At 49.1% G+C, this 18,799-nt stretch overlaps 1 protein-coding gene across 1 annotated transcript in view; it reads right to left on the bottom strand.

Moving 5' to 3' along the window:
• The window catches only part of PCCA (propionyl-CoA carboxylase subunit alpha), a 2,516,110-nt gene that overhangs the window by 528,065 nt on the left and 1,969,246 nt on the right, over nucleotides 1-18,799 (bottom strand). The window contains exon 21 of the mRNA XM_085622263.1: nucleotides 18,400-18,453. Within this exon, the coding sequence (XP_085478389.1) occupies nucleotides 18,400-18,453 (54 nt within the window). The remainder of the gene's footprint in view (nucleotides 1-18,399; nucleotides 18,454-18,799) is intronic.

Genomic DNA, 18,799 nt, shown 5'->3' with positions numbered 1-18,799 from the left:
TTCGGGCTGGACTGTTCCCATGAGGCACAGGGTCAAGACTGATTTGCATATGGCCATGTCTAAACTGGGGTGGTGTAGTGGGCAAAAGAACGATGGATTTAACCCAGATCTCTTGACTGGGGGAGAATGTATGCATTGTCAGCATTCCGTCCATCATTTGTTTGTTGTAACGCTTTTCGCCCTAAGTGGGATGGGTATTCCCAGACGTGGGACCCGTGCTCACTACGCCACTGGAGTCAAGCTATCCTGGCTGATGACGGCTGATAGCCAGAAACCGGTCCTAGGATGCTTGATTCCGGTCCAGGGAAGACATGGCTTGGCAGTTCGGGCTGGACTGTTCCCATGAGGCACAGGGTCAAGACTGATTTGCATATGGCCATGTCTAAACTGGGGTGGTGTAGTGGACAAAAGAACGATGGATTTAACCCAGATCTCTTGACTGGGGGAGAATGTATGCATTGTCAGCATTCCGTCCATCATATGTTTGTTGTAACGCTTTTCGCCCTAAGTGGGATGGGTATTCCCAGACGTGGGACCCGTGCTCACTACGCCACTGGAGTCAAGCTATCCTGGCTGATGACGGCTGATAGCCAGAAACCGGTCCTAGGATGCTTGATTCCGGTCCAGGGAAGACATGGCTTGGCAGTTCGGGCTGGACTGTTCCCATGAGGCACAGGGTCAAGACTGATTTGCATATGGCCATGTCTAAACTGGGGTGGTGTAGTGGGCAAAAGAACGATGGATTTAACCCAGATCTCTTGACTGGGGGAGAATGTATGCATTGTCAGCATTCCGTCCATCATTTGTTTGTTGTAACGCTTTTCGCCCTAAGTGGGATGGGTATTCCCAGACGTGGGACCCGTGCTCACTACGCCACTGGAGTCAAGCTATCCTGGCTGATGACGGCTGATAGCCAGAAACCGGTCCTAGGATGCTTGATTCCGGTCCAGGGAAGACATGGCTTGGCAGTTCGGGCTGGACTGTTCCCATGAGGCACAGGGTCAAGACTGATTTGCATATGGCCATGTCTAAACTGGGGTGGTGTAATGGGCAAAAGAACGATGGATTTAACCCAGATCTCTTGACTGGGGGAGAATGTATGCATTGTCAGCATTCCGTCCATCATTTGTTTGTTGTAACGCTTTTCACCCTAAGTGGGATGGGTATTCCCAGACGTGGGACCCGTGCTCACTACGCCACTGGAGTCAAGCTATCCTGGCTGATGATGGCTGATAGCCAGAAACCGGTCCTAGGATGCTTGATTCCGGTCCAGGGAAGACATGGCTTGGCAGTTCGGGCTGGACTGTTCCCATGAGGCACAGGGTCAAGACTGATTTGCATATGGCCATGTCTAAACTGGGGTGGTGTAGTGGGCAAAAGAACGATGGATTTAACCCAGATCTCTTGACTGGGGGAGAATGTATGCATTGGCAGCATTCCGTCCATCATTTGTTTGTTGTAACGCTTTTCGCCCTAAGTGGGATGGGTATTCCCAGACGTGGGACCCGTGCTCACTACGCCACTGGAGTCAAGCTATCCTGGCTGATGACGGCTGATAGCCAGAAACCGGTCCTAGGGTGCTTGATTCCGGTCCAGGGAAGACATGGCTTGGCAGTTCGGGCTGGACTGTTCCCATGAGGCACAGGGTCAAGACTGATTTGCATATGGCCATGTCTAAACTGGGGTGGTGTAGTGGGCAAAAGAACGATGGATTTAACCCAGATCTCTTGACTGGGGGAGAATGTATGCATTGTCAGCATTCCGTCCATCATTTGTTTGTTGTAACGCTTTTAACCTGTTATAAAGACACAGTGCTAATCACTAATTACTATTTCACATTCATTTGCTTGTCTACGAGTATTAAAAGTCTATCTGTGAGAAATGCTACACAGTTTTAAGAATCCTCAAGTTTAACAGTTAATAATTAAAAAAAGCAAAAATAAGAAAAAAACATGAATACGATTACGACATGCCCTGCTTGTTCGGCATGAGAAATCTAAGATTCTCACACTACTAGAGAATATAACAACTGCACTAAGAAACAGCAAAGGTCCCTTGCTTTGCTAAAGTAAAAGAACAGGCAGAGATAAGGCAAGTACGAGCAGGAAAAACACATGAGCAAATCTTTCTTTTCCGCACAGATTTTCTTTAAAGCAATCCGGAAACTGAGAGAATGGCTAATAAAAGGACATGAACAGAGAGGCTTATGAAGGAAATACGATTTTCAAACAACACTTTGGGTCCTACTTAGTGGTAAAAACAAATTAAATTGCACAAATCAAATCCCCATCACGTTCTTTCACAAATAAATGTGCTGCCTTTGCATTCTTCGATTACTGGATGGGAGCACGTGAATTATTTTATGCATCGGTTCTATGTCGTCAGCGAATGGCCAATACGTCCTAGTGAGCGATAATCAACGTGTAAGACTCCTCACACCATCAGTGTTCAATTGTCAAAGCTGAACACAGACCATAATAAGCTCACTCGGTAAAAAAATGAATAATGAACCTTAAAGTGTGAAATTCTCTCTTTCATTAATGAAGGAAATTATACAAAATATGAAGCAGTGTGTGTAGCAATATTTCAACAAGAAGTAAAATAATCCAATTTTTTTTAAAAAAACGTTTAAGCTCTAAAATTGAAAAAAACACACCGGATATAAGGAATCCTATTGAACATTAAGGAAACAAAACAGGATTTTGGGCCACAGATTATGACAAAGCCAAGGATGAGCAGAGACAAAACATCTCGTTTTTGTGACTTTGCTTGTGTGAACAACATGAGCCATCAAGTAAGTGTTCTGAAAAGAAACATGATTGCATTTTGTTAAAAAGTAGACTCCTGCAGGGGTGATATGGATTCGTGAATGATTTTACCCTGTAAATGTGATTTACGTATCCCGAGGCAAACCTAAAGAGGAGTAGCAGCACAAAGGTTCACTCTAAGCAACCCCCGAGATATCAGATGGCAACATAATGCACACAAGCTTCCTCTCTTCTTGCTAATTAAACGAATCAATTAAGAGACTACTGTAGCAACTGTGTGGCTGCTGTTGTACGGGAGCAGAAACAACCCCACGGGGAATATTTTACTACATTAAAATGCTGTCCTCCACAACTCCAGTCGACGTTATTATAACAGTTATTTGCGCCTTGCTGTCAGACTGGTAGCAGAAGTAAATTATGGAATCTGCAGACCAGAATGGCCCCAGTATGAGCTCGGGTTTGCTTATCTGCCTCCAAGGGAACAATTGCTGAAATCCCAAAGTTCCCCAAAGTTCTTTAATGGAACTGATATAAATCCATGCGCCCAGCATCCTTTAAGACGCAAGGAAAGGGTCACGTATTTGCATTCTTTCCAGCTATGGAGATACAGTTCAGCTAGATAAATTATCATATTAAATTTACCCTTCTGAATTATACTGGTAGAGTTCAAAATTGTTTTCGATGGCTGTCATTAATAGCTGTTTCATCTGGAAGGCTGGCTCTGAAATCTAATTGAGCTCATTCAGCAAGGGTCAAATTAATGTTAATTTTAATGCTAAATCGCTGTGAAACATGTTTATTTTCCTAATATCATCACTCCAGCGACTAATGCCCATGAGTAATGTAGTTTATTTTTGTCAATAAAAAATTAATTCAATGCACATTTCAACACTTCCACTTTAATAACTTGATCATGATTTTGTGCCAGTTAGAGCCTCTGTTTCTGAGCAACATTAACGAGAGCCCCTCCTTAAACAGCTGCTGGATATATGCCAAATGAGAAGCCATTAAAAAGCTGTTAAAAGACACAGTTTAGGCATATGTTTTTCATCTGTAACCATACATCTTACCCTCGAGAGAAACACTGGGTTAAGTTTCTCATAAGAAGAGTGTAAAGCAATTCTTTCTTTGGGACAACATACCAAAGTCTATACAAAAGTCTAAACCGTAGCCTTTTTTGACCCAGGGTAATTGGATCTAAATATTCTAGTTCAAGGAATGAACACTAAGAGAAATCAAAACTCAAAAAATGAATCTTTCCTCTTTCCTTATGTATTGTTTTTAATTCCTTGCAGCTCCACAAACTGTCACATAATCCCGCTGCTCCTACGCACTCTACTTCAAATGTATTACTTTACTCTACTTTGCAAAATGGTAGGGTCACTAGAAAATCTTTGCTCGTTGTCTTTCCGAGCTCTGGTCACATCCTAGTCAATCTAAGACTGCATATTCACGTTTGATGCTAAATGAGACTTCTGGATCCATTCAACGATTTTCGAATAAATCTGGTGAACCAAAGATTGCAGGGAGCATTTTGTGTCTCCCTCCAAATCTTTACAGTAGGAAACAATTCATTAATTAGAAGCATTTTCTTGTCCACACACCTTTGCAGTGTTGGTTGTTACCCTGAGCAGTGTCTTTCCAAGCTGTAAAGATAACGGACGAGTTACTTACCTACGGTAATGATGTATCTGGTAGAGACGCAGTCTAGCAGCAGATTCCTTAACTTAGAATATCCCCATGCGTCAGACCGGACCCGGAAAAGCTTCTGCAGCAGCACCCCTGCGCGCCGGGGGTGGCGCCGCACGGGTCCGCCCTGACGCCGTCCACGGACGTGACGTCAGCGGAGCCATATAGCCCCTCTCGGTGCGCTGACGTCAGTTTTCGTCAAACTTTTCTGCACCAAAACGCAGAGCCACAACCAAAAATTGTGAGAGTATGGGAACAGTGTGCGAGAAGGATGAAAAAAGAAAAGAAGATGAAAAAAGAAAAGAAATCGAATGGTGAAAAACAGCACCATAAAGGACAGTGCTAGGCACTGTATACTGAAAAATAGTGAAGGGAACAAGCAGAGCACCGCTCTGAGAAGCAACCCCGCAAAGCAAAGGCTAAACCCTCCCCGGAGACAGAAGAAGATGTGAAAAAATATCATGGCAGACAACAGAAAGTCTGCAAACACAATATATAACTGTGAAGGACAACAGGTCTGGAACACATGAGCATTGACAATCCACCACAAGTCGGCAACAGAAATGGACGTCGTATCCCTTGTAAGAGACCTATAGACTGAGGCAGAGCCAATAGACTTCAAGCCAATGGACTGCAAGGGAGGTAAGAGACCCCCAGGTGTTTGAGAAAAAAGGGGGGGAAGGAAGAACATATGTAGACCCCACACTGGACGATCCAGGGTGTAGGGACGTAAAGGGTCACATGACACATGAGCATACCGCTCAATCACGAGAATGGCAGGAGTAGAACAAGCAAAACAGAATGAAGCATCCCGCGGAGGAGGGAAGTGAAGATGTCACCCAGCAGAAAGACAAAGTCAAATGGACGAAGGGGAATGTAGAAACCCAACCTAAAAAGGTCATTGCAGAACAGGGAGGATGGGAGGGCATTAAGGAATCTGCAGCTAGACTGTGTCTCTACCAGATACATCATTACCGAAGGTAAGTAACTCGTCCATCTGATAGAGACATCTAGCCGCAGATTCCTTAACTTAGAATAGATACCAAAGCCATACCCATAGAGGAGGCGGGCCTGCGACTGAACCCCACCAAGTTCCAGAGAGAACTTAGCCGTCAACAAGGTGACGATACACAGTGGGGACAGCAATGCCAGTGCAGCCAACACCAGACCACGAAGCTCTGAAAAGAGCAGAAAACAATGGGAGGCAAAGGCACCACAAGCCATCAAGGAACAGCACGAAAACCCCCGGGTGTATACCGGGTTGAGAGAAAGAAAGCACAGAGCCAGAAATGCCGGAGCGGAAGAGAGAGTTCATGGCTTTGTAAAGAAGATGAACTGAGTCTAGGGTCTGATGGATCTGCAGGATCCGATGTGACGACAGGAAGCATGACCCAGAGAGAGGACAAAACGATATGACAGAGTGAATGCATACCGGTTGAGTATGCACAACAGTGGAAAAAAGGCATAGTTGAACCTGCGCCAGTAAAGATTTGTGTGGCAGCATCGGCAGGATGCTGACCCATGGCCAGAAAGTGCGGCATTACCAGAAACACAAGATACTCCAGTACTCAGTCGCTCCTTCACAAGACATGTGAGAGGGCGGACAACAACAATCAGAAGCACCCAGAACAGGACCATAGTAAGACTGGTATTCATGTGGAAGACAGGAATACACATAAGCATACAGAGTGGACGGCAGAACCACACCAAGAATAGGGAAATCCCCCTGTGGGATAGCGTGAGCAGCCCAGATGTGAATGACGCATTACCAGGTAGGCAACCGGCAAAAAGTGGCCTCCGGCAAGCCGGACACACACGCAAGAGCCCGTCCCAAGATGAGACTGGGGCGAAGACCACGGACACCGCAGCAAGGAACGTTGCCTAGGCGACCTCGCTGTGGGAAGAGCAGAGAGCAGATATATATATTAGAAAGCTACACATCTAAAAAGAGTGTGTCGCATAAAACAAGACAAGGGTACACTATAAGAACCAACAGTCATGCTGAAGCAGAGTTGGACAGGACAATGTTCAGGACCATAAGCGACATCAGCCACCCGTCCGGGAGGAGCCAATGTCCCCCGCTAGACAGATGAGGAGATGGAACAGAACACGAAAGTGGAAACAGTCAGGACCAACGTAATGGTACAGACAAGCCCACCCAAGAAAGCAAGTATCCTGAAGAGAACACTTGCCCTGAGAGTGTTACAGCAGGAACCCAAAGCAGAAACGTGGAAAACACCTGCGCGGAAAGCAGCAGAGAAATAGCAAAAAACTCCTGTTTGGGAAGTGCCCAGAAATTGAGGGTACAAGGCAGTGTACAGCATAGACGTACATGGCGAAGACGCCACCGCCTATAAATAAGGCTGAAGTATGAGAAAGCATTACCCATCGCGGAGAGTGGAGGGTAGAACAAGTCACCGCAGAAGCAGAAGACCTTCTCAACTCAACCTCCCTAGATGTCGCCTTCCTGACGGAGACCTGGCAGAACCCCTCCTCGGCACCCGACATCGCCATAGCCATCCTGGACGGCTACAAGATCACCCGTAGGGACTGCACCAACAGAGTAGGAGGAGGAATCGCCATCGTCCACTGGAACACTCTCAGAGTCTCAAGCAACACGACGAAACCCTCAGCACTGCCGAACACCTGAACTTCCACATCCACACCGATGCCAACACCACCCTCAGAGGAACCCTCGTCTACAGACCCCTGTACCCCGACCACAGTTCAGCGACGCCATCACTGACTTAGTCAGCACACATGCCCTCTCCTCCACAGACTACATCCTTCACGGTGACCTGAACTTTCACCTCGAACTCCACTGGACCGGCCATCGCTGCATCCACTTCACCTTCAGGAAACCCACCCCGCACCACCGCACCCAACAGATCCCCCGCCACTGCTGGAGCAAAGTCACCGAAGACCAGCTAACCACCACCCTCGCCCGGAGCCCACCCACTGACCCCGACTCTGCCGCCCGCAACCTCAGACAATGGATCGACGACTGCACCAACACCCTCGCCCCGTTCAAGAAACCCTCCGAAAGACACACCAGCAAGAAAGCCAGCTGGTTCACTGAAGACCTCCAGGCCTCCAAGCAAACCTGCCGAAAGCTAAATAAGAAATGGCACCATGAACAGACACCGGACAGCTACACAGCCAACAAAAACGCCTCCCGCAGACACCATCACCTCATCAGATCCGCCAAAAGGGCCTACTTCAAAGACCGCCTAGACAACAGCGCACACAACAGCAAAGAGCTCTTCAACATCGTGAAGGAACTCTCCAACCGCAGCTCCAACACCAACGACATCCCACCTTCGCAAGACCTGTGCGACTCCCTTGCCACCTTCTTCCATCGCAAGATCGCAGACATCCAGGACAGTTTCAACGCCACGACCATCCCGACAACCACTGAGACCTCCGTCCCCACGGCCACCACCCGCACCGACCCCCTGCTCTCCTGGACCAACATAAACAATGATGACACCATCAAAATCATGAACACCATCCACTCCGGATTTCCGTCAGACCCATGCTCACACCACATCTTCAACAAAGCCAGCTCCACCATCGCACCCCATTTCCGGAATGCCATCAACATCTCCTTCGAGACAGCAACCTTCCCGGAGAGCTGGAAGCATGCCGAGATCAACGCCTTACTCAAAAAACCCAAGCCGACCCCAAGGACCTCAAGAACGTCCGGCCCATCTCCCTGCTCCCATTCCTGGCGAAGGTCATTGAGAAGACCGTCAACAGACAACTCACCCGCTACCTCGAAGAGAACAGCATCCTGGACCCGTCCCAGTCCGGGTTCCGCAGCAACCACAGCACCGAAACTGCACTTATCGCCGCCATCAATGACATCAGGTCCCTGCTGGACAACTGAGAAACCGTGGCCCTCATCCTCCTGGACCTGTCAGCCGCCTTTGACACTGTCTGCCACTGCACCCTACGCACACGCCTCCACGACGCTGGAATCCAAGACAAGGCTCTGGACTGGACCACCTCCTTCCTCTCCGGCAGAAGCCAGAGCGTCCGCCTCCCCCCTTTCTGCTCCCGAGCCACGAGATCATCTGCGGCGTACCCCAGGGCTCATCCCTCAGCCCGACTTTGTTCAACATCTACATGGCACCGCTCGCCCACGTCGCCCGACTGCACAACCTCAACATCATCTCCTACGCCGACGACACCCAGCTGATCCTCTCCCTCACCAAGGACCCCCTCACTGCCAAAACCAACCTCCACAAAGGAATGAAAGCCGTCGCCGAATGGATGAAGAACAGCCGACTGAAGCTAAATTCGGACAAGACGATAGTCCTCAGCCTCGGCTCCACCGCCTCAGCCTGGGACGACTCCTGGTGGCCGACCGCACTGGGAACAGCTCTAACACCCACCGACCACGCACGCACGCAAACTAGGGTTCATCCTCAACTCTACTCTCTCCATGACGAAGCAGGTCAACGCCGTCTCGTCCTTCTGCTTCAACACCCTCCGCATGCTCCGCAAGATCTACAGGTGGATCCACACCGAAACAAGAAGAACGGTCACCCAGGCCCTCGTCAGCAGCAGGCTGGACTACGGAAACGCCCTCTACGCAGGAGCCTCGGCCAAACTCCTGAAACGACTTCAACGCATCCAAAACGCCTCAGCACGCCTGATCCTCGACATCCCTCGCCGCAGCCACATCACACCCCAACTGAGAGACCTGCACTGGCTTCCCGTCAACAAGAGGATCACCTTCAAGCTCTTCACCCACGCACACAAGGCACTCCACAACACCGGACCAGCATACCTCAACAGACAACTCAGCTTCTACACCCCCAACCGCCAGCTCCGCTCCGCCGACCTCGCCACAGTCCTCCGCATCCCAAGAGCAACCACCGGCGGCAGATCATTCTCCCACCTCGCCGCCAAGACCTGGAACACCCTCCCCATCCTCCTATGGCAGACCCAGGACCTGCTTACATTCAGAAGACTCCTCAAGACCTGGCTATTCGAGCAGTAGCAGCCTCCCCCCCCCCCCCAGCGCCTTGAGACCCGCACGGGTGAGTAGTGCGCTTTACGAATGTTCTGATTGATTGATTGATTGAAGAAAGAACGCAGGCATCCCATGAAAGCGAACATACCAGGGTGCACCCACACTACGCGCAAACACGGAAGAAGTGTGCCGCGCACTGGCTCTGCCCTGGCGCGATATGATGGCCGGGTGTCAGCCGCGGAAGAACTGTGCCAGAAAGGAACAGAACAAAGGGTCCCAAGGGACAGTGGCTGGCGAAAAGAAGAGCAGCCAACATGGACAAAGAGGAGTACAGCGAAACTGAAAAACGCCCCTGGGAAAGGCAGGCGACGCAAAAGCCTCACGGTAGGGAACCTTTACCGATGATTCGAAGTACTACGGACAACCGCAGACCCCAACCCCAACTGAAGTGCAATAGAGTGATGCCAACCTGTGGGTCGCATAACAGCAGAAAGAGAGGACAGACTGATCCACAGAAGAATCTCTGTGAGGAAGGCTTCACAGGAGTGTATCAAGCCTTCCTTGTAGAAAGGCAGCTACACAATAGCCAGCAAATACCCCACATAGGGTAAGTCTTAACCCCGGCAAGGGAGTTCCTATTGAGACAAGATCACAGCCAGAGGACTGAAAGGAAGGCAGGACCAGCTGACCAGCTGTACTGAACAAAGGCAAACACGGTGGAGCAGCCGCCTAGACCATCTGGGCATTACGTCATGAACCCAGGGTGCCAAACAAACAAGGCAACGCTGCCTATGCACAAGAAAAGATAGGCCACAAGGGAGAATGCCGGGCCGCAAGGGCCAGAAAATCGGGCCAGAAAATCAGACCAGACATGAGGCGGGAGACCGCTGAATCATCGTGACAGTCAAAAAGGTCCACGCCATTGAATGGCCGATCCCGAAGAGCATCCCGAACATTGTAGGGAAAACGACTATCATGCAGCCTTGCATGGCAGTGCAAAGCAACCAACCGGGCCATTGCCCTGCCCACAGAGTCAGTAGCGTCCGGGGCTGATCGAAGGGAAAATTGTGCCATTCCCCGGCCGTCAAGAAGAAGGCGATGCAAGTCAGCCCGGGGCCCTTCTGGGAGAGAAGGAAGGAGGAGCTCAACCAAGTCCCAAAGGGCAAAGGAAGCACGTGCGAACACGAAAGATGTATTCAAGGCACGGATGCCCGCACTGGTGGAGACAAAAATGTGGCGACCACATGTCTCCAGCCACCGAGATTCCCTAGTGGGAGGTAGCAACGGCAGAGCGGAAGAAGGCTGCAAAGCGAAAGCCGCCTGGACAACCAGACCCTGAGCTCTAGGGAGAAGGGACAAGCAGACAGGATCGTCTGGGGCTGAGCAATGCTGGCGAGCAATGGCCCGATCAACAGGGTCACCAGAGGAGAGCCATGCCCAGGTACCAAGCCGGATGTCAAACAAAGACCCACCAAGGGGCAGCAAAGGCTCCACGTCCACAGGGTCCATGTAGAGGAGATCCAGTAAAGGATCAGAGGGCAGGGAAAGCGCAGGGGGCTGCAAGCGAAGAATATCTGCCGCCCTGCAAACAGCCCTCGCGAAAGCCGCACTAGCCTCTGTCGCCATTCTGGGGGGCAACAACAAACCATCGGTCAGGGACGATTGGAGGCTAACTCATCCGCTAGATAGTAAAGGTGGAGGAGCTTGAGGTTGATCCAAAGGCCATGGAACGCTAGGCACCTATACCAAGGTGCACTGAAAAGACCCTGGGCACGGTGAGCCCAGAGGGATCTAATCCTCCTGTAACAGAGGAGCCCTCGGTGCCGGCACCGGCATCAAATTGACGTCGAGAACCTCCAGAGGGGACTCGATGTGAGCGCGGACCGACGGCAACCCGACCTCCACCTGCGAGGAGGAAAGAGGCCGACCGGGCGTCGAACTCTGTGCCGCACCCGACGTCAGCGCAGGAAGCCACACAGGGCTATGCGGCAACTGGACGGGTAGGCTGGACGGACGACTGGGATGGCCCTTTGGGCCGTGTCCTATCGATGTCGTATGGACTCCGGAACCGGAGTCGATGCACGCAGCCGGCGCAGAGGACGAATACGCCGGCGAAGACCCAACATGAGTGCCTTCCACCTGTGTGGGACCCGAAGGCGCACCAGGGAGAGGGGGTGGCCCAAAGTAATACTGGAGAGCCTTTGAATAGGCCTCCATTTGGGTCCTTGTTGCTCTGACACCCAGGAAGGGTGGGTATGGGGGGAGACGACTGCTGAGCGCCTGTGCCTGGCAAAGACCGAGAGCAGCGGGCCTCAGCGTCACATTTACGAGAGGACGACCTCCGTGATTTACGTTTGTGCTTACCTGTCTCCGAACTACATCTGCGGGAACGACCCAGTGAGCCTGCCCGATCCCCAGAGGGAGACCGACGGCGTGAAGGCGTAGGACCGGACATCCGGGTGGCCAGCAGCTTCATACGACGCTCCTGTAGGGACTTGGGTATCATCTGCTGACAGGCGTCGCACTCTTCGGAGTCATGGTGCACTCCCAGGCACCACATACATATTGCGTGCGAATCCGTGACAGGCATTTGCCGCGTGCAGGTCTCACACGCTTTAAAGCCTGAAGGCATCGCGCACTGTTCCGTGACGCCGAAAGCATCGAGAATGTCTGAAAAACAGGCCAAGGAACCGCCGGTTTTCCGGGATCCGCGTTGGGAGGCGGAAAAGAAGTAAACTAATGTCAGCGCACCAGCAGGGGCTTATATGGCTCCGCTGACGTCACGTCCATGGAAGACGTCAGGGCAGAGCCATGCAGCGCTGCCCCCGGCACGCAGGGGTGTTGCTGCGGAAGGTTTTCCGGGTCTGGTCTGACGCCTGGGGATATTCTAAGTTAAGGAATCTGCGGCTAGAGGTCTCTATCAGATGAACAAGTTACTAGGGTTTCTTGTGGATACTCTAACTACAAACTCCTCACCTTTAGAATATCCCCAGGCACCAGAAATGATTTGGAAGATTTAAACAGTATTACTCCTGCGCATCAGTAAGTGATGCAGTGCGGCCTTGTGCTGACTTCATTCCGACCGGGAAGTGGCGATTGAGCAGCATCCCACAAATGCACATTTACGTCAGTTTTTTCTAGACTTTCTCTGTGCCCTTGGATAAAACACCAAACCATCATCAGAGGCAGGCGTGCAACGCCCATTGGGCTCAAACGGCTTCAGCCCCCCCGTCATGTGTGGCAGCCCAGGCTGAGACAGCTTCCAAGGGCACACAAACAGCCGTACCCGAGTACTTGACAGGTCTTTAACCCCTTCAGTGCCCGCCCCTTTCCCCGCCCAGTGCCGGCCGTTGCATTGGCGGGCGGGGTCTATGACGAGCTGGACTCGTCATGGGCGCAGCGCCACCGCGGCCCATGACGAGTCCAGCTCGTCATGGGCACTGAAGGGGTTAAAAGACCATTTACTTGCTAACGAGACTTTGCTGTTTTTCACCCCTTCTTAGAGCCCCTGCATCTCCACTCTGCATATTGCTGGAAGAATCAGCCCCCCCCCCCCCCCCCCAAAAAAAAATTGGCTCTAGTTGCGCCTCTGATCAGAGGTACCAATGTGCAGATCGCTAGTTTGGGACCCTTGGAGATGGAAAAACAGAGCATTCCACTGAATGGGGAGGTGGCAGGGTGGTGAAGATTCTTGGATTATATGGAGTATACACCAGAAAGAGTGTTACCGAAGGTAAGTAGCTTGTTCTTTTGACGGGTTAAGAAAGCATATGCAATGCATGGGCCACCCGCAGCTATTTTGGTACTGGATCTGGAGATGGTATTCAATAGGTCATGTAGACAGGGCTTGAGTCGAGGGTAGACGCTGTCTATCCACTATTTTCAGAAGGTAGACGCCATCTACCCAGCTGCAAAGCTGACAACTTTCAGCAGAGTGCCACATTCCTTTCCAACTTCTCCCGGAATTCACAGAAATATCCTGAACTTGTCCCAGTGCAATTTTCTGACACCGTGAGACTTTCAGCAGCGCATGCACATTGTCTGCTTTTGTTTCGAACAGCAACATGCAGGTGGGGAAGGGACTTATCAGATTCGAGCTTTGCACACAACAAAAGCCGGAGTTAAGGGGCCATTATGCCTCTTCTTGTTGGAGTATCCCGGCTGAAAGCTATTGGGAGAATGAAGGGGAAAGAAAGGCTCACATCTTATCATTTCACAGGTACTTAAGAGAGAAATTCTTTTGACTTAGTTCAGTCCCTGTTTATAAGATATGCGTACACTGTAAGAATGTCAGAAGTGTTAGTGGCCCCAGTAGTTACACAAATAATTTAAATACCACAATTTTGTTTTATTTATTTTATCGCTCTTTAGCACTACTCATCCCAATGCAGGGTGTAACATAAGACAGTGAGGGTTACAAGGCATAGGAGCCACATGTCCTTCATAGCTGACTGTGCTACATTGGAAGGATTACAATTTATGAAGTAATAAAAGGATCACCGTCTTAAAAGCAGTAACCCACTTACCCATTTACATAATATAAAATCCGTCATCTGCATGTTACGTAATGTGCTTAGCAGGAGACATATTAACCCTCTATGCTACTTTGATTCAAAACTAGGACTAGGCAAATCACCGATCTCTCCAGCAAATACGTTATTCTCGAGAGTTGTCACATTATTTATATTCCCTGAGATTTTGCTGGCACACAAAGATCCCTGCAGCAGGTGCCTTAACCCCATGAGATACTTTAAAATACAAATACTGCAACAAATTAAGCAAAACAGATTTACTACTACATTTCTCCTTGTTGCCAATTTCTTTGTGGAATGGTTTAAAAATACATAAATGTATAAGTTGAGGAGGTCCAGATTTTGCGTCGGGTTGCGTCAATATTTTGGCACAACTGCAATGCAAAATCTAATTTGTTAAATATTGTAATGCGCTCAAATGTACTCATGATAGACCGGCTAAACATATGTGAGGTCTTAAGATCTGCTGTCACTTCCTCTGAGGTCATGGTTTGCGATGCCACTTCCTGTGATGCCCCATGCGATGTCACCTGCTGTGATGTCACTTCCTGTAACGTCACACGCAGTGATGTCACAGCCATTCTGCCAAACTTGGTGAGCCCCCCACTTCTATTTTCTAGAACTTGAGCCCTGCACGTAGAGTTTTCCTTTTCCAGGTTTGCACCAATACAGGTTTGGGACAATTATCATGAACCTAATGAAAAAGTCACTTACCTTTGATAACGCTCTTTCTGGTGAATAATATGCCCCAGGTACCAGTCTGGATCTGGAATCACTTCAATAACTCTCCCACTCTGATAGTGGGTGCCAGCTCCCCTTCCGCGCTGCAGGCAAAACACTGTGGCGTGACTGGAACCATACGGCCCCCCATCAGAGGGATGGTAACATATATACCATACACAACAGCATTACACATTTGAGATGCGTGTGGTACACGAGTGCAGAGTTCCATCTACACCACATGCATTTGATGTCTATATAGAATTGAAAAATGCTTGATCCTGAATTATCAGCCTATATGTTTCTGATTGTAATGTACGTTTGTGATTAATGTCTTGCAGGTACCTAGCAACGTAGGGTGGCGACCAAGGTTACACCATCGACACAGTGGCATATATATATATGCTACCAGAAGCTCTGATGTCTGTCCTGATGAATGCCATAGACTCTGCTGAGCGACTAGGCAGAAACATGTTGACAGTTTAGTGTGGCTAGGATACTAGATCCCCTATTTTCCAAGTTTCGTTTTTAATACCAAGCATTCCATATGGTATAAAGGTCAGACTTGATAACCACATTGGTTTAGAAATGTATATATTTTTCACTGATCCGTATTCAGTAACAAGTGGCTCCCTGATTCCAGGGCATAGGTCCCCTCTGCATCAAACAGGTTTTTGAAGAGAAGAGTGCAGGGAGTCCTATAATGAAGCACAACATCTGGTGGTGTGTGCCACTGGATTCAAGCTAGCCTGGCTGATGAGGGATGTTACCCAGAAACCGGTCCCAGGATGCTTGTTTCCGGTCCAGGGAGGACCTGGCCTGGCAGTTCGGGCTGGACTGTTCCCCTGAGGCACAGGGTCAAGACTGATTTGCATATGGCAAGTCCAAACTGGGGTGGTGAAGTGAGCTAAGGAACGATGATGGATTCAACCCAGATCTGTGAATGGGGGTGAGTGTCTAAAGTTTCGGCACTCTGTCCATCATCTCTGTGTTTGCTTTGTTCGCCCTAAGCTGGCTGGGTATGCCCAGACGTGGGTCCCTTGCTCACTTTACCACTGGACTCAAGCTAGCCTGGCTGATGAGGGGTGTTACCCCGGAACTGGTCCCAGGATGTTTGTTTCCGGTCCAGGGGGGACCTGGCCTGGCAGTTTGGGCTGGACTGTTCCCATGAGGCACAGGGTCAAGACTGATATGCATATGGATGGGTCCAAACTGGGGTGGCAAAATGTTTTCAGCACTCCGTCCATCATCTCTTGTGTTTGGTGTGTGAGGACATCCCGTCACATTTTTGCGTTTGTTTAGGAGCAGGCTGGTATAACATGAATACATTGAATAATGTGAAAGATTAGAAAATATAATAAATCGCTCTGGTGGCTTTTTTTCTTTGTGTATAAAACGTTCTGTCTGGCGGCCAACTCACCTTAGAGGCTCCATAGCCTTTGGTTCCCTACCATGGATATTCTCCAAGGTTATTGTGATTTGATGCTCACCCAAGTCCTCACACCAGTCCACACACAGTTCTTCCTCATACAGCTGGTATTATAAAGGGTCCAGTGACCCTTCCCAGTCTTCCCTGAGGCCTAGCCCACGAAAATGAGGCTCAAGCTCTGATCTAGGAGGCAAAGCTCCTGCCGGCATCGAAGTCAATGTCCGCCAACGCCCATCCGGGTCCGTGTCGGAGTGAGAGAAACAATGGCGATGGCGCCGCCGGAGAGCACTGGGATGATTGACATCGGCGCAGGTCAAGATGGCACGACCAGCATCTGTCAAGATCCAGGAAGGGATCCCTGGGGCCCTGCTGGAGCCATTAGCATGGAACCAAATAGGGTCCCTTCCAACTTCACGGGCCCAAAGGCTCTTCAACGGGGTCGGGCCACCCAAATATGCGGGGCATGGCCTTATAGAACTCCTTCAGTTGGGTTGTGGTCGCTCTGGCCTTCGTAAATTTGGGGAGGCACGGAACCGGCCCATGTGCACGTTCCAGGGAACAAGGCTGAGAATGCCAAAGCTCCCTAGTCACGTCGGTTGGGAAGAAGTTAAAGAGTGCTTCAACTTCTTGCTATTTTTTTGTGCCTCTTACCCGAGTGTGCCGAGGACTTTGAATGGAACGTAGACGACTTTGGGCTCTGTGAATGATCCGAGGGCCTTCCCCTCGACCAGGACCTGTACTTCCACTATGTCACTTGCTAGGCCACTAGCCGCCTCAGCGACCACTTTCTCAAAGCCTTCGTGGCCATGGCCTGGCAATCAGAGCACGACTTTATGTCGTGGTAGCGCTCCAGGCACCACAGACAAGGTGCGGGTCAGTCACCGACATTGGGCTGTGACAGGCGCTGCAGGATTTAAAACCCAACTTGTGTGAAGACAGCTCAACATACAAGGAGGTAAGACCTCAAAAACAGTTGACAAAATGTCAAAAAAGCCTGTCAAAAAGCGACAGAGGGGTAGCTCTTCTCTGGATCAGCAATGGCTGGTGCAGAAAGAAAAGAACTGACGTCAGCATGCTTGGGGGGGTGCCTCTATAGGTACCGCAAAGTCACTTCCGGAACAGACAATGCAGATGACGGACGCGGAGCCAATTGATGCCACCTACAGGACCACTGGCGTACTGCTTATAAAAAAGCTTCCGGATCCAGTTTGACACCTGGGGAAATGCAAAAGGTGAGGAATCTGCGGCTAGAAGTCTCTCTCAGATTATAAACTTCAGTCAAGGGCTACCAAATTAGCCATTGTGATTCCCCCCCTCTTCCCTCCAATCAAGGGAAACACTGTGCAGGTCCTCATTGACAATACCACTGCAATGCATTACATGAGTTAGGGTTAAGGACTGAGATCGCTCAACAAGTGCAAGTAAGCTATGCTGACGACGTAGGCACTGGAGACACTCATTTAATCATTTTTTGCTCAAATAGTGGTCAATTAAACATGTTGGCGGAAGACTTTAGCAACCAAATCTAGAAAATTTGAGGCAAAAAACAAATTACTTTCGCAAGGGTAAAAAGCAACTCCATATAGCCTATGATACAACAGTTTTGGAAACAAGATGCGCCGCTGCATGGGGAGATCAGAATTGCTCTGTTGCCAACTGGTGACTGTACAAACTATACAGATCCAATCTATGCATGGGGTTTTTTATAAGATGAGGGTTCTGTAGGAAGAAGTGTCTATTAGAGACACAAATTCAATATTCATGCACAACATAATACACACCGAATTTAGCAAAAGAAAAAATCATTTTTACATATAAAAGCACTACTTAAAAAAAAAAAACTTCATATGATAAAAGAAGACTAACAACATAAACATTACCAGAGCGGTGGTTGTCATTGTTGGATACTTAATTTATCAAAGTGTCAATGGACCAAAGTGAACTTTTTAAGTACCAGGCCCTGGAGGCAGCTAATGCCGACATAAATCCAATGACTCTGAACTACCTCAAAGTTTCATACTTATTGGCCAACAGATCTTTTGACAGACAGTCCTTCGAATAACTGACAGTCATTATTTGACCAACTGATATTTTTAAAAAATTGTCAGAATGATCAACTACAGATGATATAAACATAAAAAGCGCATGAATGATACGCACACCAGACTGAATTGTGCCTTTTGTTAAATGAGAATTCTTTCTAGTGAACATGTGCCCAGGAGTACAGTATCACTTTATTAAAGGTTCACGCATTATATTTGCAATTACTTTAGGACTCACCACTGTGCCGAGGAACTGAAGACTTATGTTTCCTGCAGCATCTCGAGACAGACACTGAAAAGGACAGAAGGTTTTTAAAACGTTATGTGCAGCAGTTTAAAGTTGAATAACATTTTCTACTATAGCATGTCTAATATGATTTCCAGATTAGAAACGAACAATAAATGGGTTCTATTAAACAAGATTTTTCAGCAAAGGCAAAAATCTATTAGATAAAAAAATACACTCATATATGACACTACAGACATCCCTCAACCGCGAGCTATTTTCGACCTTGTACAAACCTGGGTTAGGAAAAGGGACATGTAAGAATTTGGGGGGCCCTGGGCCATACGTATTTTGGAGGCCCTTGTTCAGAACAGCTTTGATTTTATGATCCAATGTCCGCTTGTTCGTGCCC

The sequence above is a fragment of the Triturus cristatus genome, chromosome 8, assembly GCF_964204655.1.
Source record: "Triturus cristatus chromosome 8, aTriCri1.1, whole genome shotgun sequence".
In the NCBI taxonomy this organism is placed as follows: Eukaryota; Metazoa; Chordata; class Amphibia; order Caudata; family Salamandridae; genus Triturus; species Triturus cristatus.
This window is presented reverse-complemented; position numbering and strand designations above follow the sequence as displayed.